Source organism: Podarcis melisellensis (genome assembly GCF_964234715.1).
Source record: "Podarcis melisellensis genome assembly, chromosome: 2".
NCBI classification, from domain to species: Eukaryota; Metazoa; Chordata; class Lepidosauria; order Squamata; family Lacertidae; genus Podarcis; species Podarcis melisellensis.
The window spans coordinates 74,719,261-74,733,647 of NC_138529.1; the positions used below are offsets into that span (position 1 = coordinate 74,719,261).

The 14,387-nt window shown below is 41.4% G+C and overlaps 1 protein-coding gene across 2 annotated transcripts in view; it reads left to right on the forward strand.

Moving 5' to 3' along the window:
• SHISA5 (shisa family member 5) overlaps positions 1 to 10,022 on the forward strand; it is a 40,678-nt gene extending 30,656 nt beyond the window's left edge. For both annotated transcript variants that reach the window (XM_081901254.1, XM_081901255.1), the window contains 3 exons: positions 6,355 to 6,470; positions 7,218 to 7,439; positions 8,781 to 10,022. In XM_081901254.1, the coding sequence (XP_081757380.1) occupies positions 6,355 to 6,470; positions 7,218 to 7,439; positions 8,781 to 8,842 (400 nt within the window). In that variant the 3' untranslated portion in view covers positions 8,843 to 10,022. The remainder of the gene's footprint in view (positions 1 to 6,354; positions 6,471 to 7,217; positions 7,440 to 8,780) is intronic.
• Positions 10,023 to 14,387: the final 4,365 nt, after the last annotated feature.

Sequence of the window (14,387 nt, forward strand, 5' to 3'; positions counted from 1 at the left end):
TCAGTCATACCAACAGGCTAAAAAACAGTTTCTATTCATGGGCTGTTAGGCTGCTGAACGAAAAATAATATAGTGCAACTGACTTTCAGAGTTGGTATGTTGTGTGACGAGCACACAGAGTGCAATGAGATTGAGTGTTGGTGGGGGGGGGGAGGCTCAGTTAAACATAAATAATTAAACATAAATAATTCACTGTCATTGTCAAATGCATCTCATTTGTTTAAAAAACACCTAACTTAATGGGTCTGATTCTCAATTCAAAACTAGTAAAATTATTTTCCCATGTACGCGTTATGTAATGGCAATCTGTTGCTCTGTGGGGGGGGGGGGATATTAAGATATGTCATAAACACCTTTCTGCACAATCCTAATTAAACTTATTCCTGGGAACCGCTACATCCAGTGATGTTCCAGGAAGTACTGCAGAATATCAACAAGCAATTCACCAAGTCGGGAATAGATTCAGCCTTTAATACTAAATAGAATGCAACCGTATGGCCAGAGGATATCAGTCCAGATCGCTTTCTACTGATGCTATAAAGAATAAAATGATCACATGCAACTATTTAGTATCCACAAATGGTAACTGTGGCTTCATGGACATTACCCATCTTTACTTTATTTAGTTTAGTTATCTGCCCACAGGGCTTGCCCAACAGTGCAAGCACCTCATGCAGAAGCTTAGGGTAGCAAATTTGGACGGCTCAGAAAGGCAACGCTAGACTATATTCTGGGACAGAACAACACCAAAGACCAAGAGCAAGGCAGTATGGGAGAAACTGAGCGCACAGGCAGCCACTGGGGAAATAATTTTTGGTTTGTGTCCAAAGTGCATGGGAGAGGGGCAAGGAATGCATGCTACTAAAGCAGAAAGCAAGGGAGAGTGGGAAAGTTCTCCTTATTGTGTACAAAGGAAAAGGAGTGTTCAAAGCATTTCGCTTCAGCTGTGTGATCCCATTAATTATCAGCACTGCCTTCCCACCCACACCAGCTGAAGCAAAATTCTTTTTTAAAAACCTGCATGTTTGATGCAAAGACACCTTTAAGTACTCATGATTATCTGATATGTTTTGTATAAATATGAACCTTGTATTCCACTATGGAATAGATTTTATGCTTTTAAAAAAGCTTATTATGACCATTATTTTATTGTCTTGTATTTATTACTCCTCTTGCTATAATTATTATTTTGTTTGCTTGTTTGCCTACCTTGATGTTTTGTTTATTTATTATGTTTTTAAAGAAAAAATGGACATTAAGTAAAGGCTGGATATGGTCTTAAACAAACAAACAAAAAAAGGTATTTTAATGTTTGCATGGTTTGGCCTGAAGCTTCACTCTCTTGGGCCTCAGATGGTCCCCAATCCTATTAACTAGAGATGCTTGGTATTTAGCCTTGGCAAAATATGTACTTCACCATTCAGCTGTAGCTTCTCCTTATATAAAGTGTGGTTATAAGTTGCTGAGACTGGCCTGATTTACTGACCAGAGTCATGCTGTCCTCCAGCATGTTCTGCAAATTGGTTTGTGCAGCCTCTTCTCTTCCTTTGCAATGGGTTATAACAGCAGCCGAGGACGGTTGCTTTTTCCTGTTCACCATACCCTAAGAATAAATCCCCAGATCCTAGACTTCTTCCTCGGGCTCTTTAAGGAGCTTGTGCAGCAAAGAGAGAATCAAACTGGAATGCCTGCTCTCCAATGAGACCGAGTATACCTGATGAGCTTCCAGAAAGAAAACAACAGAGTGGGTACACTAATATCATCAGAGACAAGGGAGAAACAGGTTCTTGAAAAACTGCCTATTAAAAAATGGTGGCGTTTTTCTGAGAATCCATTTCTTCCTTCTCTGTATGAGCTTTCAGAACTCACCACCGGAGAGCAATTACCTGGCTCCCCTAATTACATGACTTGAATTTTCAAAAGTATTGAAATATTGTGACATATACATATGAGTACATGTTTTTTTGGAAACATGAACCCACCCTGAAATCTTCATATGCCATTCTGGGGAGGGGGCGCCCCGCTGGTTGAGATGTTGTATCGACATCTAGCGTGTGGCCCCTGTAAGAGAAGCAGCTATGACCCAGGAGGTCAGTTCCTAAACTACTGACTCAGCGCTGTTGCCTGGCTGGAGAGGTCAGCTTGTGCAAGCTCCCAGGCTTTATCAGAAATGATGTTTGTTTGACCACTAACTCTGCTTGTAGCTGAAGACAATAAACACCCAACCTCATTTCCTGCCACTGTCTCTTCCACCTGGGGACAACTTTCCTCAGCCCCTCCCCTACAGCTTGAACAAAACAGCCACAACCACATCCCTTCTTTCCCCTCACAGTTTTAATAACGGTGCTGCTGCCTGGAGATAGAGTGGGTGGGTGGCAGTCTGCTGTTGGTGATGTTGGCTAATGACTGTCTGGTACAGTGGTCTCATTAAACCTAAGATCTGAGTATCATATGCATGCATAAGAAATACACCTATATATTCTCTGGCTCCTCGTTAGATTGCATATTTTTTTCACCTTTTAGAAATAACATCTATATATTCTTACCAAGTTGCCTCATATAGAGTTTGATGATGGTGGTGGTGGCTGCGATGGTGGTGGTTTGGGGCAGGGGCCATATGACAATGTTGCGTACTTGATGGGCGGTAGTAGACTAAATAATCACTCCATTAACCTCTAAAATCAGCACCTGAAAGTGAAGAAAGACCTGATTCAGCTTGCATTACAAATGCTGTTACAAGGACTGTGTTTAAGATGGCCTCCAATAAGTGTGATTCTCCCTCCCTGCCCTTGGTTGCACAAGACATTTCATTTTGTGGTGGTGTTGCCAGTTCACTGAAGAGTCTATATCATGCTGCAGCACTTGGCTGCTCATATACAGTAAATTGTGTCTAATTTTGCATAACACCAGTAAGCTCTTGCTTTTCACATTTAAGGAAAGGAACAGTCAATGAATGCAAGCTGTGGGTGTTTCTCTCCACCCCTATTTTGGTATGAGCTTCAGGAATTAGTCAGTACAATACTGAAGTTGTCAGATGGCTTGCTGCTGCAGTCTCAAAGATATACTAGCTTGGACTTCGTAAACTATTTTGGGTGTGCCTTCAGTTTTCTCATCATGCAGTGGAAAGATTATCACTGTAGCTGACAATAATGTAGTTTACCCACCAGTGTATTAAACCTAAGTGCATTGGCTGAATGTTGGTGAACACAAACTTTTTTTTAGCCTGACTGGCCTGATGTTTGGCAGAAGCATGGATCAGAATATAAACATGCAACTGAAGATGTAGTATCACTGTGAAATCCTTAAATGTTTTTTTTTTTGTTTCATTGTGGCCATTTTGTTTTCACCTCATTGGAGCTTTTTTATTGTTGTTGGATTTGTTTTAAAAAATAGAAAGAAGTTAAAAATGGAGGTTTGATATGTAAAACTCTCATCATGGATTCTTCTTAATGTGGGGGAAATTTAATTTTTTTGCCCTTATGAGTAAAAAAATAATTTGAATGTGCCTGGGCAATTCCTGCTAAAATAATAGAAGCCAGAGATAACTGAACTAGATTCCTAGGGCTGGACTGAATTAATTGGTCCCACAAGTGGAAGTTGGCATGACTGGACTTTACCCTCCTCTCCTCTCCCCCATGTTTCCCCTAGATTGGCTCAGGTGGGTCAGGATAATGCCCAGAATAGTACTTAGGAGAAAGAGAGGGGAGATTATTCCATCAAGCAAGCAGAAATGCTTTTGCTGATGAAGCTATCATGATATCACTATGTTGAAACCCTTCCCTAGTGGTTACAGTTAGGCCTTGGTGTGCTCCTTTCCCTAACCAATAAATACAAAACCCAGAATAATTTGTGCAAAACAAATAAAAAACAAATATTCACAAATTAAATTATGAAAAGTTGCTCAATGAAGGCTGCTTGGTTGCCTGAAGGTGGCCCAATTTGGATTTTGCCTGGTGCAGCTTCTCTTTTCATCTGAATCTCTCCTCGAGATCAATTTCTTTTACAATTCTCTACCCTAACCTTTAACCCAGGGGTGAGGAACTTTCCCCTCCTGTCAGTGTCATCATTTCCTCACTGGTTACAGAAAGGTGGTGGTAAAGGTGGAATAAAGACCACACTGCTTCACGTTTAGCTGTGGTATGCCTCTGATTAGAATTTCTAATAGTGTGCAATTCTACTCAGATGAAAGCTTTACGGGGTTTTATGAAGTTAGTCTCAAATAACTACAGAGGATTTTTGTAATAAAAAAATACAACAGCCAGTACAGCTACTGTTCTGGAAAACAAATTAAAATAATTACTTTCTGACTTCAGGATGCTACACACCCACACACATATGGCAGAAGCCTACTAATTTTTTTCTTGGACAGGTGGGGAAAATACTTCTTTTCTCCAAGCCATACAAACAGGAGGAGAAGTAAAAAAGAAAAGAAAGAAATCTGTTTATCTGTCACAAGAGACTAGGGCCCGTGGGACTTGACATCTTTCCGCAGGGCCTGCAATACAGAGCCGTTCCACCAGGCCTTTGGCCAAGGCACAGCCTGACCCCCTCCTTTGGTAATTCTTCACAGAACTCTAGCCCAATGGTTGCCATCAATTTGATTTGAAATGATTTTATAATGGATTGATTTTAGAATGCTGTATTATTTTACTGTTGTTAGCCGATCTGAGCCCAGCTTCGGCTGGGGAGGGCGGGATATAAATATATTATTTTATTATTTTTATTATTTATTTATTTATTTATTTATTTATTTATTTATTTATTTATTAAAACGAAATTGTTCTGAAATGGCATATACTGAGGGGAGGAGCACTTTGAAAAACCACAAAAAACGGAAAGGAACAGGAAGGGGGGAAATAGATGGGATGGAAGAATGGGAAAGCTTCCAGAGCAGCATTAGAAACCACGGTATGTCTAGGCACACTTTTTTATAACAAGAATACAAAGCTGAAAATGAATGAACTGCAGTGAAAATATTAAGTTCATTTTTCACATGGTCTAGTCCTTCCCCTGCCCACCCCCTAATATTTTTTAGAAGATCTCTTCTTCAGTCTTCAGAGAGTAACTGGAAGTGAGGAGGCAGAAAAAGATCCTTCTTTCCTTCCACTCTGCAGTTTTAATCTGAAATCTTAGGCACAGAACTGCACCCAGAGCTCAGAAACTGCTCGCGCTAATGAAATCCCCTATCACAAAATGTGCCTAGAACAATGGGAGTTTCAAACACTGTTCAGGGGGTGTCAAGGGCTACATAAAAGGAGAGCAGGGGCCACCCACCCACCTGCATTGTAGTCTTTCCCCATCCCTGAATTGCCCTTCTACTGTGGATTGTAAGACCTCTGGGCAGGAACTATATTGCCTTAGTGTGCTCAGCACACTATCAGTACTGAACAAATGCCAAACAGTAGTGGTCTTGTGGCCTGGCCTAATGATCACCCTATGCATAGTAGGTCCAGCACAGAAAAGGAGCAGAGCTAAAGATTTGTCCTTGGCAAGTGTAGGTTAATGCATACTGCTAAAGATTGATGACGTTTGGAAGCCAAGTGACTTGCGCACACTGGGATGGTCACCTTCATGACATACATGTAGCCATGTGCATGCCAGTGCGACCAAGCACCCCAACACAGTGTGTTCCTACTCATCCACTCAATAATAATAATAATAATAATAATAATAATTTATTATTTATACCCCGCCCATCTGGCTGGGTTTCCTCAGCCACTCTAAGTGGCTTCCAACAAAAGATTACATTAAAACCTCAGTTATTAAAAACTTCCCTAAACAGGGCTGCCTTCAGATGTCTTCTAAACGTCAGATAGTTGTTTATTTCCTTGACATCTGACGGGAGGGTGTTCCACAGGGCAGACGCCACTACCGAGAAGGCCCTCCGCCTGGTTCCCTGTAACCTCACTTCTCTCAGTGAGGAAACCGCCAGAAGGCCCTCAGCACTGGACCTCAGCGTCCGGGTTGAGTGATGGGGGTGGAGATGCTCCTTCAGGTATACTGATACACATCTATATATGCCTCTCTGCATCTATATATGCCTCTCTGCTGCTTTTTCTTTCTTTGGCATGACTATTCCTCTTCGTGAAAGAACGCTTCTAGAGCATAGTACTGAATTTTTAATCCTCATTTTTTTATTTGACGTAATCCATATGATAAACCTCTAAGGGAAATTGCTTGTTTGTGCACTGAATGTTATTTTTATGCATTTCCCCCCCCTAAATATAACAAATAGATCAAATATTTGATGAACAAAGGATAACTGTGTGATTTATCAGTGTTCAGTTATAACTGAAGATTGCCTCCAGTTTTGATAGACACCTTAGTTGTCAAATGTGTCTTTTCCTCTTACAGCGGGACTGTCATAGCTGTTGGTGTTTCCATATTCGTACTGTTTGTGGTGACCATCATTTTCTGCTTCACCTGTTCATGTTGCTGCCTGTATAAAGCATGCCGAAGACAACCACGGCGTAAGCATGTTTTATTTTTTACCTCCTCTTAGTAAAGAAAGAAAGAAGGCTGTTCTAACAAGAAATTATTCATGACTCATAAACTTTTTAAAAAAATATAGTGCTGTCTAATGTCATGCGTAATTTTGGGATATAGCTGCAGAAAGCAATTCATGTTATTTAGACACATCTGAGATCAAGTGCCTGTTTACTTCAGCAGCATTTTGGACTTGATGGCAGCAAACAGTTATGGTAGGAATTGTCTAAATATCTGAACAACCAAATAGCCATGATTTTGTAAAGTGAATCTAATATGTAGGCTGAGTTCAGCTAAACTGTAGTATGTTCAGAACATTTTCTGCAAGCACAACTGAACTTCCTCTCCCCTCCCCTCCCGTCAAATCTGCTCTGGGGTTTCCTCAACCCCTGGAGCAGATTTGGGATGGTGCAGGGCAGGGAGTGCAAAAGGTGGATAAGTTCTGATGTGCTTGCAGAAGTCATTCGACATGCCCAGTGACATTAGCGGGATTCAACCCTGTGTCGTGTCTGTTTGTGTCTCTTAGGAGGACTAAGAAATTCGGGGGGGGGGAGGGTAAGCTTCATCGCTGTTCACCTCAGGAATGTAGTCGGAATAGCTTTAGAATGCAGTTGGTGGCAGTTGAGTTTACCCAAAAATGAAAAAACAGGGAGCAAAGGGATTGTTTAGAAATATAATCATCTTTCTTCATGTGCTGATTGCTTCCCTGGCACTCTTCCCATGTCTTACAGCTGTTGTGACCACAACTACAGCCACAACTCTGGTGCAGGTGCCATATCCTCAGCAGCCTGGGATGCCACCACAAGGTTACCCTGTAGGGATGTATCAAGGATATAATCCTCTGCCAGTGCAACCGCACCAGGGGATACCAGCAGCACCCTACCCAACACAGTACCCTCCACCTTACCCCACACAGCCTGCAGGACCACCACCCTACCATGAAACCATGGCAGGTAAGGAGAGAATCTGTTGAGAAGAACGGGGTGCTTTGTCTTGCACCCCCAGCTGCAGGAGCTGGGGTGACTGTGGGTGTTTTTATCTGGAGTCTTGAAGTGGAGCAAATACAAGGTTTCTGAGAGGACGCGAACCATTAATATGCTCATTCTACTTCTTAGCTTATTTTTTCTAGTTCTTTGCTATTTCATCAAGGTTTCCTCCAACCAAGTTCTCATTCCATGCTCCCAAGATTTCTTGACATGGGGACAACAGTGTGCCCCTTGGTGTGCTATTTAATATCTGAGATTGGTATCCTTGGTTGGGGCTTGTATACTTACTGTATTATGCTATCATTGGCTGCAGAGTTCATTGGAATCTTATCCTTTTATGTGGCTGGGACAGTGAGGGGGCAGGGGGCTGGCAATTATCTTAGATTCACTGCTGACTTCTATAAAAAGTGATCTTTATTACCACATAACCTTTCCTGGCATTATATTACACCAAATTTCTTGGTGATGGTGACCTCTGGGCAAACTTAGGATCCTAACTAAAGCACGTTTCTGTACCATTAAACTGCCAAGTTTGTCAGTTTTTGCCTGTTGTGGTATCAAATATGCTGGCATAATGCTATACTGGAGCAACTGTGGCCAGTGGCGGAGGAAGGGGAGCACAGGGCATGCGGTCCACCCCGGGTGTCGTCACCGGGGTGTGTGTGTGTGACAAAATGAGTTTTAAAAAATAAAAAATGGGCTCACAAAACCTTTCAGGAGTGACATGGTGGCTTAGGCGCCTGCAGGTTCCTAAGTTGCGTCTGCTTACTGCCTCTCCCTCAGCCACCCTACAGCTGAGGGGGAGGCGGTGGAGAGGCTCCAAGCGTTGGAGAGGCTTGCCCCACCCCATGGGTGTCTCACCCCGCCCCCGCTGCAGGACACGCCCCTGCTGACTGTGTCATCCCTCCATCTGCTATGCTGCCATCTTAGTCATTCCGCAGCAGCAGAGCCTAAATGTACAGTCCTGTCCTCGCTTTGTAGATTGGTCAGGAATCTAATCACACTGAGCAGCATACCTGTCCAGACACTCAGCTTTGGGTTACCCTTAAAAGTATGTAAGGACAGAGTCAGTTTTGTCATAAGAGACCCCTGCTTTAACTTCCATTCTTTTAAAGAGATATGTTCTCCTTTAAAGGAAAATAACTTTTAAAAGCCTTGTTACAATCTGCTTTGAAGATTTTGCTGATGAGGCTGGAAGTCCTTATTGAGCTTACAAATCAGTAGATTCTCTGAGAGTGCTCGTAATCAGCCCAGGAAAAAGCATAGTATTTATAAAATATATATTTAAAATGTTGTCTTGTTTTACAGCTGGAGCTCCTGCAGTTCAGCCACCTTATAACCCAGCATACATGGATCCTCCAAAGCATTAACTTCAAATGGATTTACTGCTCTGTATCTGCGCAGAAGCCTTTTCAAACAGAATCTATATTGTGGCATACTTTCTTAAAATACTACTCTGATGCAGGTGGGGTAGAAACCCTGACAGTGTTTGTTTGCTTTTTAATGCCTTGAACACCACAAGAAAGAAAGAAAAAAGATCTGTCACCTGGATTTGTTTTTCCTATATATCAATTTAAATTGTTGATAGTGTCTTAAATAGACAACTTCAGAGTAGGAGTCATGGATATGCCATACAATAATTTGAAGTCTAGTGAAAGGATAAGACGAGTAGCAACAAGTGTCTGCTACCATGATTTTGCCAGTAATTGTTAATGCTTATAAAATGAGAGGTGTACCTCAACAAAATCAGTGTAAAACTGGATATACTTTTTCCAGTTAAATATTGCAAAGTAAGATCTAATGAAAAGAAGTAAGAGAAATAGTACTGAGTAGAATGTTTTGGTTTTTTGGCAAGAAATAGTGTAAGTTGTTAAAGAAAACTTTTCTGTATTTGTGCAGCAATTGCATAGTCATTTGCTTCCTTATGCTTTCACAGTTTTAATTTCAAGCATGTCAGTTTCATAGGTAACTTTCCTCTGTCTAATATTCCAGTTTCCCCTTTCCTCAAAACAACAACAGCAACAACAACAACAACAACCAAAAGTATTGTACCACTGCATGAACATGGTTAAATGAGATCATTAATCATCTTAACATGTCAGACCTGCAGAACAATGTTAGGCTTAGTAGAAGAGCTGGATATAAATACATAAATATTGTATTCTCCTGTTCTGATCCTAATGTTCCTGTTGAGAGTGCCAGCCAAACATGCCTTCCTCCCTGTATAAGGAAGCTTAGGCATTCCACCCTGCCTCTCCTTTTCATTATTTTTCCTATCTGGCAGTTCAACATTCCATGGGTACTGAGCATGCTCATAAGGAAACCCCTACAGCATCAGACCAAAGACTTGTCTAGCACAGCATTTTGTTTTCTGTAACCAACCAAATGTCTATGGGAAGGCCACAAGCCACAGTAGTATTCTCCCACTCATGATAGTGCAGGAACAGGTATTCTGAGGTATACTGTCTCTGATGCTGGAGGTAATATAGCCAACATGGCTAGTTGCCTGTTATTTTCTCTATAAATCTTTCGAATGCCCCTTCAGAACCATTTATTTTCTTTATTTGAAGGTGCTTAACAGTGCAGTACTCTCCATACATACTTGGAAGTAAGTCTCCTGGAGAGCAATGGGCTTTTTACTCACAGGTAGTATAGGATTGCACCTTAAATAGACTAACAGAAATTTGCTTCCAGCTCTTAATGGGTTTCTGTGCCTGCCTGCATCTATCCATGTACCAAAACCATCACAAACCAATGTCAGAATTGCCTTCGCTGTGAAGGAGAAATGTAAAGAGGAGTTATAAGTTGGGAGTCCCTGCATTTCTCTATGTGAGCAACCAGTGCTTTGAGGAGTGCTACTGTGATCTTTATGCCTTCTTAAACGTCTTTATATAGTTCTTTCTGTCGCATTTTCCTATTCAAGAATTTTCTGGTAACATGACTAAGGCTGCATCTATCCTCCTTTATAATTACATTTCACAAAACTCTTAGCAGCTACCTTGTAATCCAAAAGATGTAATTTAGGACATGTCACTTTCTGAAGAAGACTTCTGTTGCTCCCCTTCATTTCTAGCATGAATATGCACTCTCCCTTAAAATATATCTGGAATGTACAAGGTGAGGCAGGAAACGTATACTGAACACACACACACACACACACACAATATTCTAACCAAATTACTACTGAAGCCAGGGATGCAGTAAGTGTGAATAAAAAGGGAGACTGAGCTATAGAATAAGATATAGCCCTCATAATATACGATAGAAAAACTTCAATCACTCTTGCTAGTTCAATATGAGGGTTTAGGAGTTCAGAGTACCAAAATCATCCCAAACCACTGTCAGAATTGCTTTCGCTGTGAAGGAGAAATGTGAAGAGGAGGCAACCTGTTTTTGGAGCTGCAGCTTCTCATTGCGGATTGCTCCTATGTAGTTATAAGTTGGAGTCCCTGCATTTCTCTGTGTGAGCAACCAATGCTTTGAGGAGTGCTACTGTGTGATCTTGGTGCCTTCTTAAACGTCTTTATATAGTTCTTTCTGTTGCATTTTCCTATTCAGGAATTTTCTGGTAAAATGACTAAGGCTGCAATCATGTACCCTTAACCTAGGAGTAAGCCCCATTGAACTCGGTGGGACTTGCTTTTGAGGGAATGTGCATAGGATTGCAACGTGGATCATGTTATGTAGGCATAGACCTCTGTCTTCATGAGATTGCATATGGTCTACATTCTACTAATGTAAAATGAAAAGTTATAGAAACTAGCATTGACTACATTTCCTTACCGTGACTTGTAATGGGGAAAAGTCCTGTCTTATGGTGATTATTGGGGATGTTAGGAAGGCTATATAGATATTGATTTCCATGTGCTGTGTTAAGCTCTATTTTTTCTTTCTGGGTGTGTAGTAACAAACTGCTGAAAAGTGTGTCTCTCTCTACCTCCTTCAGGAAAAGCATCAGAGTTATCTTAATTCACCATTGTGCCAGCATGGATTGAAACCCTGTCCACACTTCCACATAAAGTGATTGTATCACAAAGCATAGCTCTGTCGACTGCCATCACTTTGCCATGGTCATGAGACAGTATCTTGTGTGTTTTTAACCTTCCTCCCCAGTATTAAGTAGAGTTTGGTGGGAGTGAGGGTTAGGAAGAAACTGTATATGATCATTAAATATCAACATCATGAGTAATTCCTGTTCCATTGTGACCTGTGAAATCTCAGCTCACATAGTCACATGATGACACCAATGTATATCTATGAGCAGAATTCGAGTGTTTGCTTACATACAACAAGTATTTCATTATTTGCAATCCTGCTGTTACATGAGTCTTGTTTAACTCAATAGTGCTTATATGTGAGTATCTGAGGGGAAAATTGTGGCCTGTGAAATACTGTGTGTGTTATATATGTCAATTTAATAAAAAAAGTTGTTTACTGAAGCAGAAGGGAAATTGAATTTCAGCTTCATATTGTAGATTTTCAGTGTTTACTTTTTTATTGTGAACTTTGGAAGTGCCTTTCACAGACTTTTCAAACTGCATTATTGTAGTCAGTGTACTATATATCAATATACAATGCAATTCTTTTTGATATTCTTTTTTTAAAAAAATAATAATCCTGATTTGTATGTTGCTTATAGTAAACAAGACAATTCAAAAGGATTGGCATGTTTGCAGCTTTTTATAATAAATATATTGTCAAAACGTACTCACTTTGCATTATTTGTTGAATTCTGCTAGTATTAGAAAAATAGTGTTCAACTCCCTGCATGTAAAAGACAGTAGTTCGGACCCAGAGAAAATTAATTGCACTAACTGAAAAGAATCCAAACCCAAACAGTGACAGTATGAACAGAGTAAGGGCTGTGCCCCTGCTTGTTCTGCTGGCTAAGCTCCTGCTATCTAAACTTGCTTTTCACTTTCCAAAGCCCATTTCTGAAGCCACTGCTCTCTTCTATTCTGTACCCCTGCTTTGCACCCATTTTTACATTTATGCCATGTCCATGCCTTGTCCCCCTCCTTTTGTGATTCCTCATCATCCCTGCTTTATTCAAACTGCTGCTTCAAACACAACTTCTCATTCCCTTGGTGTTGTATAACCTACCTTCTCTTTTAATCCCCAAACCCTGTACCAGCTTCATGCAAATCCAAGAATGTGATGCGGCACTATAAACACTCCAATGGGGGTTGCATGGTGAAAGCCTTACCTTTTTTCAATATAAGAAGATACAGCTCTCAAAGCATCGCACAACACTAATGTGATTGCAGATTATTTTGGGTGTCAAACCACTGGGGCAGTCTGTGATAGTGAATTAGGGGCCAGAGGAGCCCTGCTGGCCCCTGGAGCTTTATGCCAAAGGTATGCAATGTGCTGTCCTCAAGATGTTGTTTGACTCCCAACTCCTGTCAGCTCCAGCCAACATGGCCAATGTACAGGGACAATGGGGATTTGGAGCTCAGCAACGTCTGAAGGGCACCATGTTGGCTACTCTGCTTTACGTAATACAAGCTGTCTTTGGGTGGCAAGAGAGACTTGGAAATATTAGGTTCCCACCTAAACTAAACACAAAATAACAAAGATCGAAGAGGAGGTATGGAGCACTGTGGTAAAAAGGGAGTCAAGCTAAGGGTGGAACAATCTAGGGCAGATTTCACGAAGTCTGAACATTGAGAACTTAGGTGACCAAGCCCGTCAGTTCTCTGTGAAAGCTTTGTCTAAAGCAGGCATGGCCAAACTTGGCCCTCCAGATGTTTTGGGACTGCAATTCCCATCATCCCTGACCACTCGTCCTGTTAGCTAGGGATGATGGAAGTTGTAGTCCCAAAATATCTGGAGGGCCAAGTTTGGCCATGTCTGGTCTAAAGGGATACTGATCTAGAGTTCTGTGGAGGCACGGGAGTGGTCCTCAACTTATCACTGAGTCTAAGTTTCCACTAAAGGTGATGAGTGAAATGAACAGTGCAAATAGAGCATAAGTATTTAGTGTGAGGTTCTAACTCATAAAAATAGCTAGTGTGACTGGTAGTGGCAGCAGTGCTTCAAACAGGGCTTCCTCCAGGGATCTAAGTAGATCAAATCAAGTTCTGTCTGGATTGACATGTTTAGATTAGAGGTCAAGCATGAGGAAGGCATTAGCATTCTTGCTTTCACTATGGTAAATACACCTTGTGAAAATATCTCATCGATCAACCTAACTTGGGGAACCTTTGCTGGACAATGGGACAAATCTTTATCTCCCCACCCTTGGCAGACCTACAATATGAGCAGTGCTGGGTTGTTTCGAAAGCCCTTTTGCAAACATGTCCATGCTGCTCTTTAAACCTCTTTAAATCCAGAGGTTCAAACAGCAGTGCTGGGAGTGGAGGGAAGCAGTTTCCATTGAAACTACTGCTAAGATGGGAGTTTTTTTCCACACTCCCACGACCCATCACTTTAAGCTCCTGCTATTCAAGTCACAAGGCAAATCTTTAAAAATGTAGTATAAACACCGACAACTGGGAAACACTGGCCTGTGAGCGCTCCAATTGGAGAACAGCCTTTACCAAAGGTGTCATGGGCTTCGAAGACACTCAAACTTAGGACGCAAGGGAGAAACATGCTAAGAGGAAGGAACGCTTGGCAAATCCACACTGTGATCAACTCCTGCCCGGAAACCTATGTCTCCACTGTGGAAGAACGTGTGGGTCCAGAATTGGCCTCCACAGTCACTTACGGACTCATTGTTAAAACCGTATTTATGGAAGACAATCTTACTCTGCTACGAGTGATTGACAAGGAAGAAGAAGAAGAGTCATGTCACACATCTGGTATGTGGGGTATATCTTGTAGGGTGGGTGTGGCTTGCCCAAAATGGCCAGGTTGGGTCAAATGTGGAAGGCCATGGGTGAGATATTCCCCACTTCTGTTCTAAAGTGA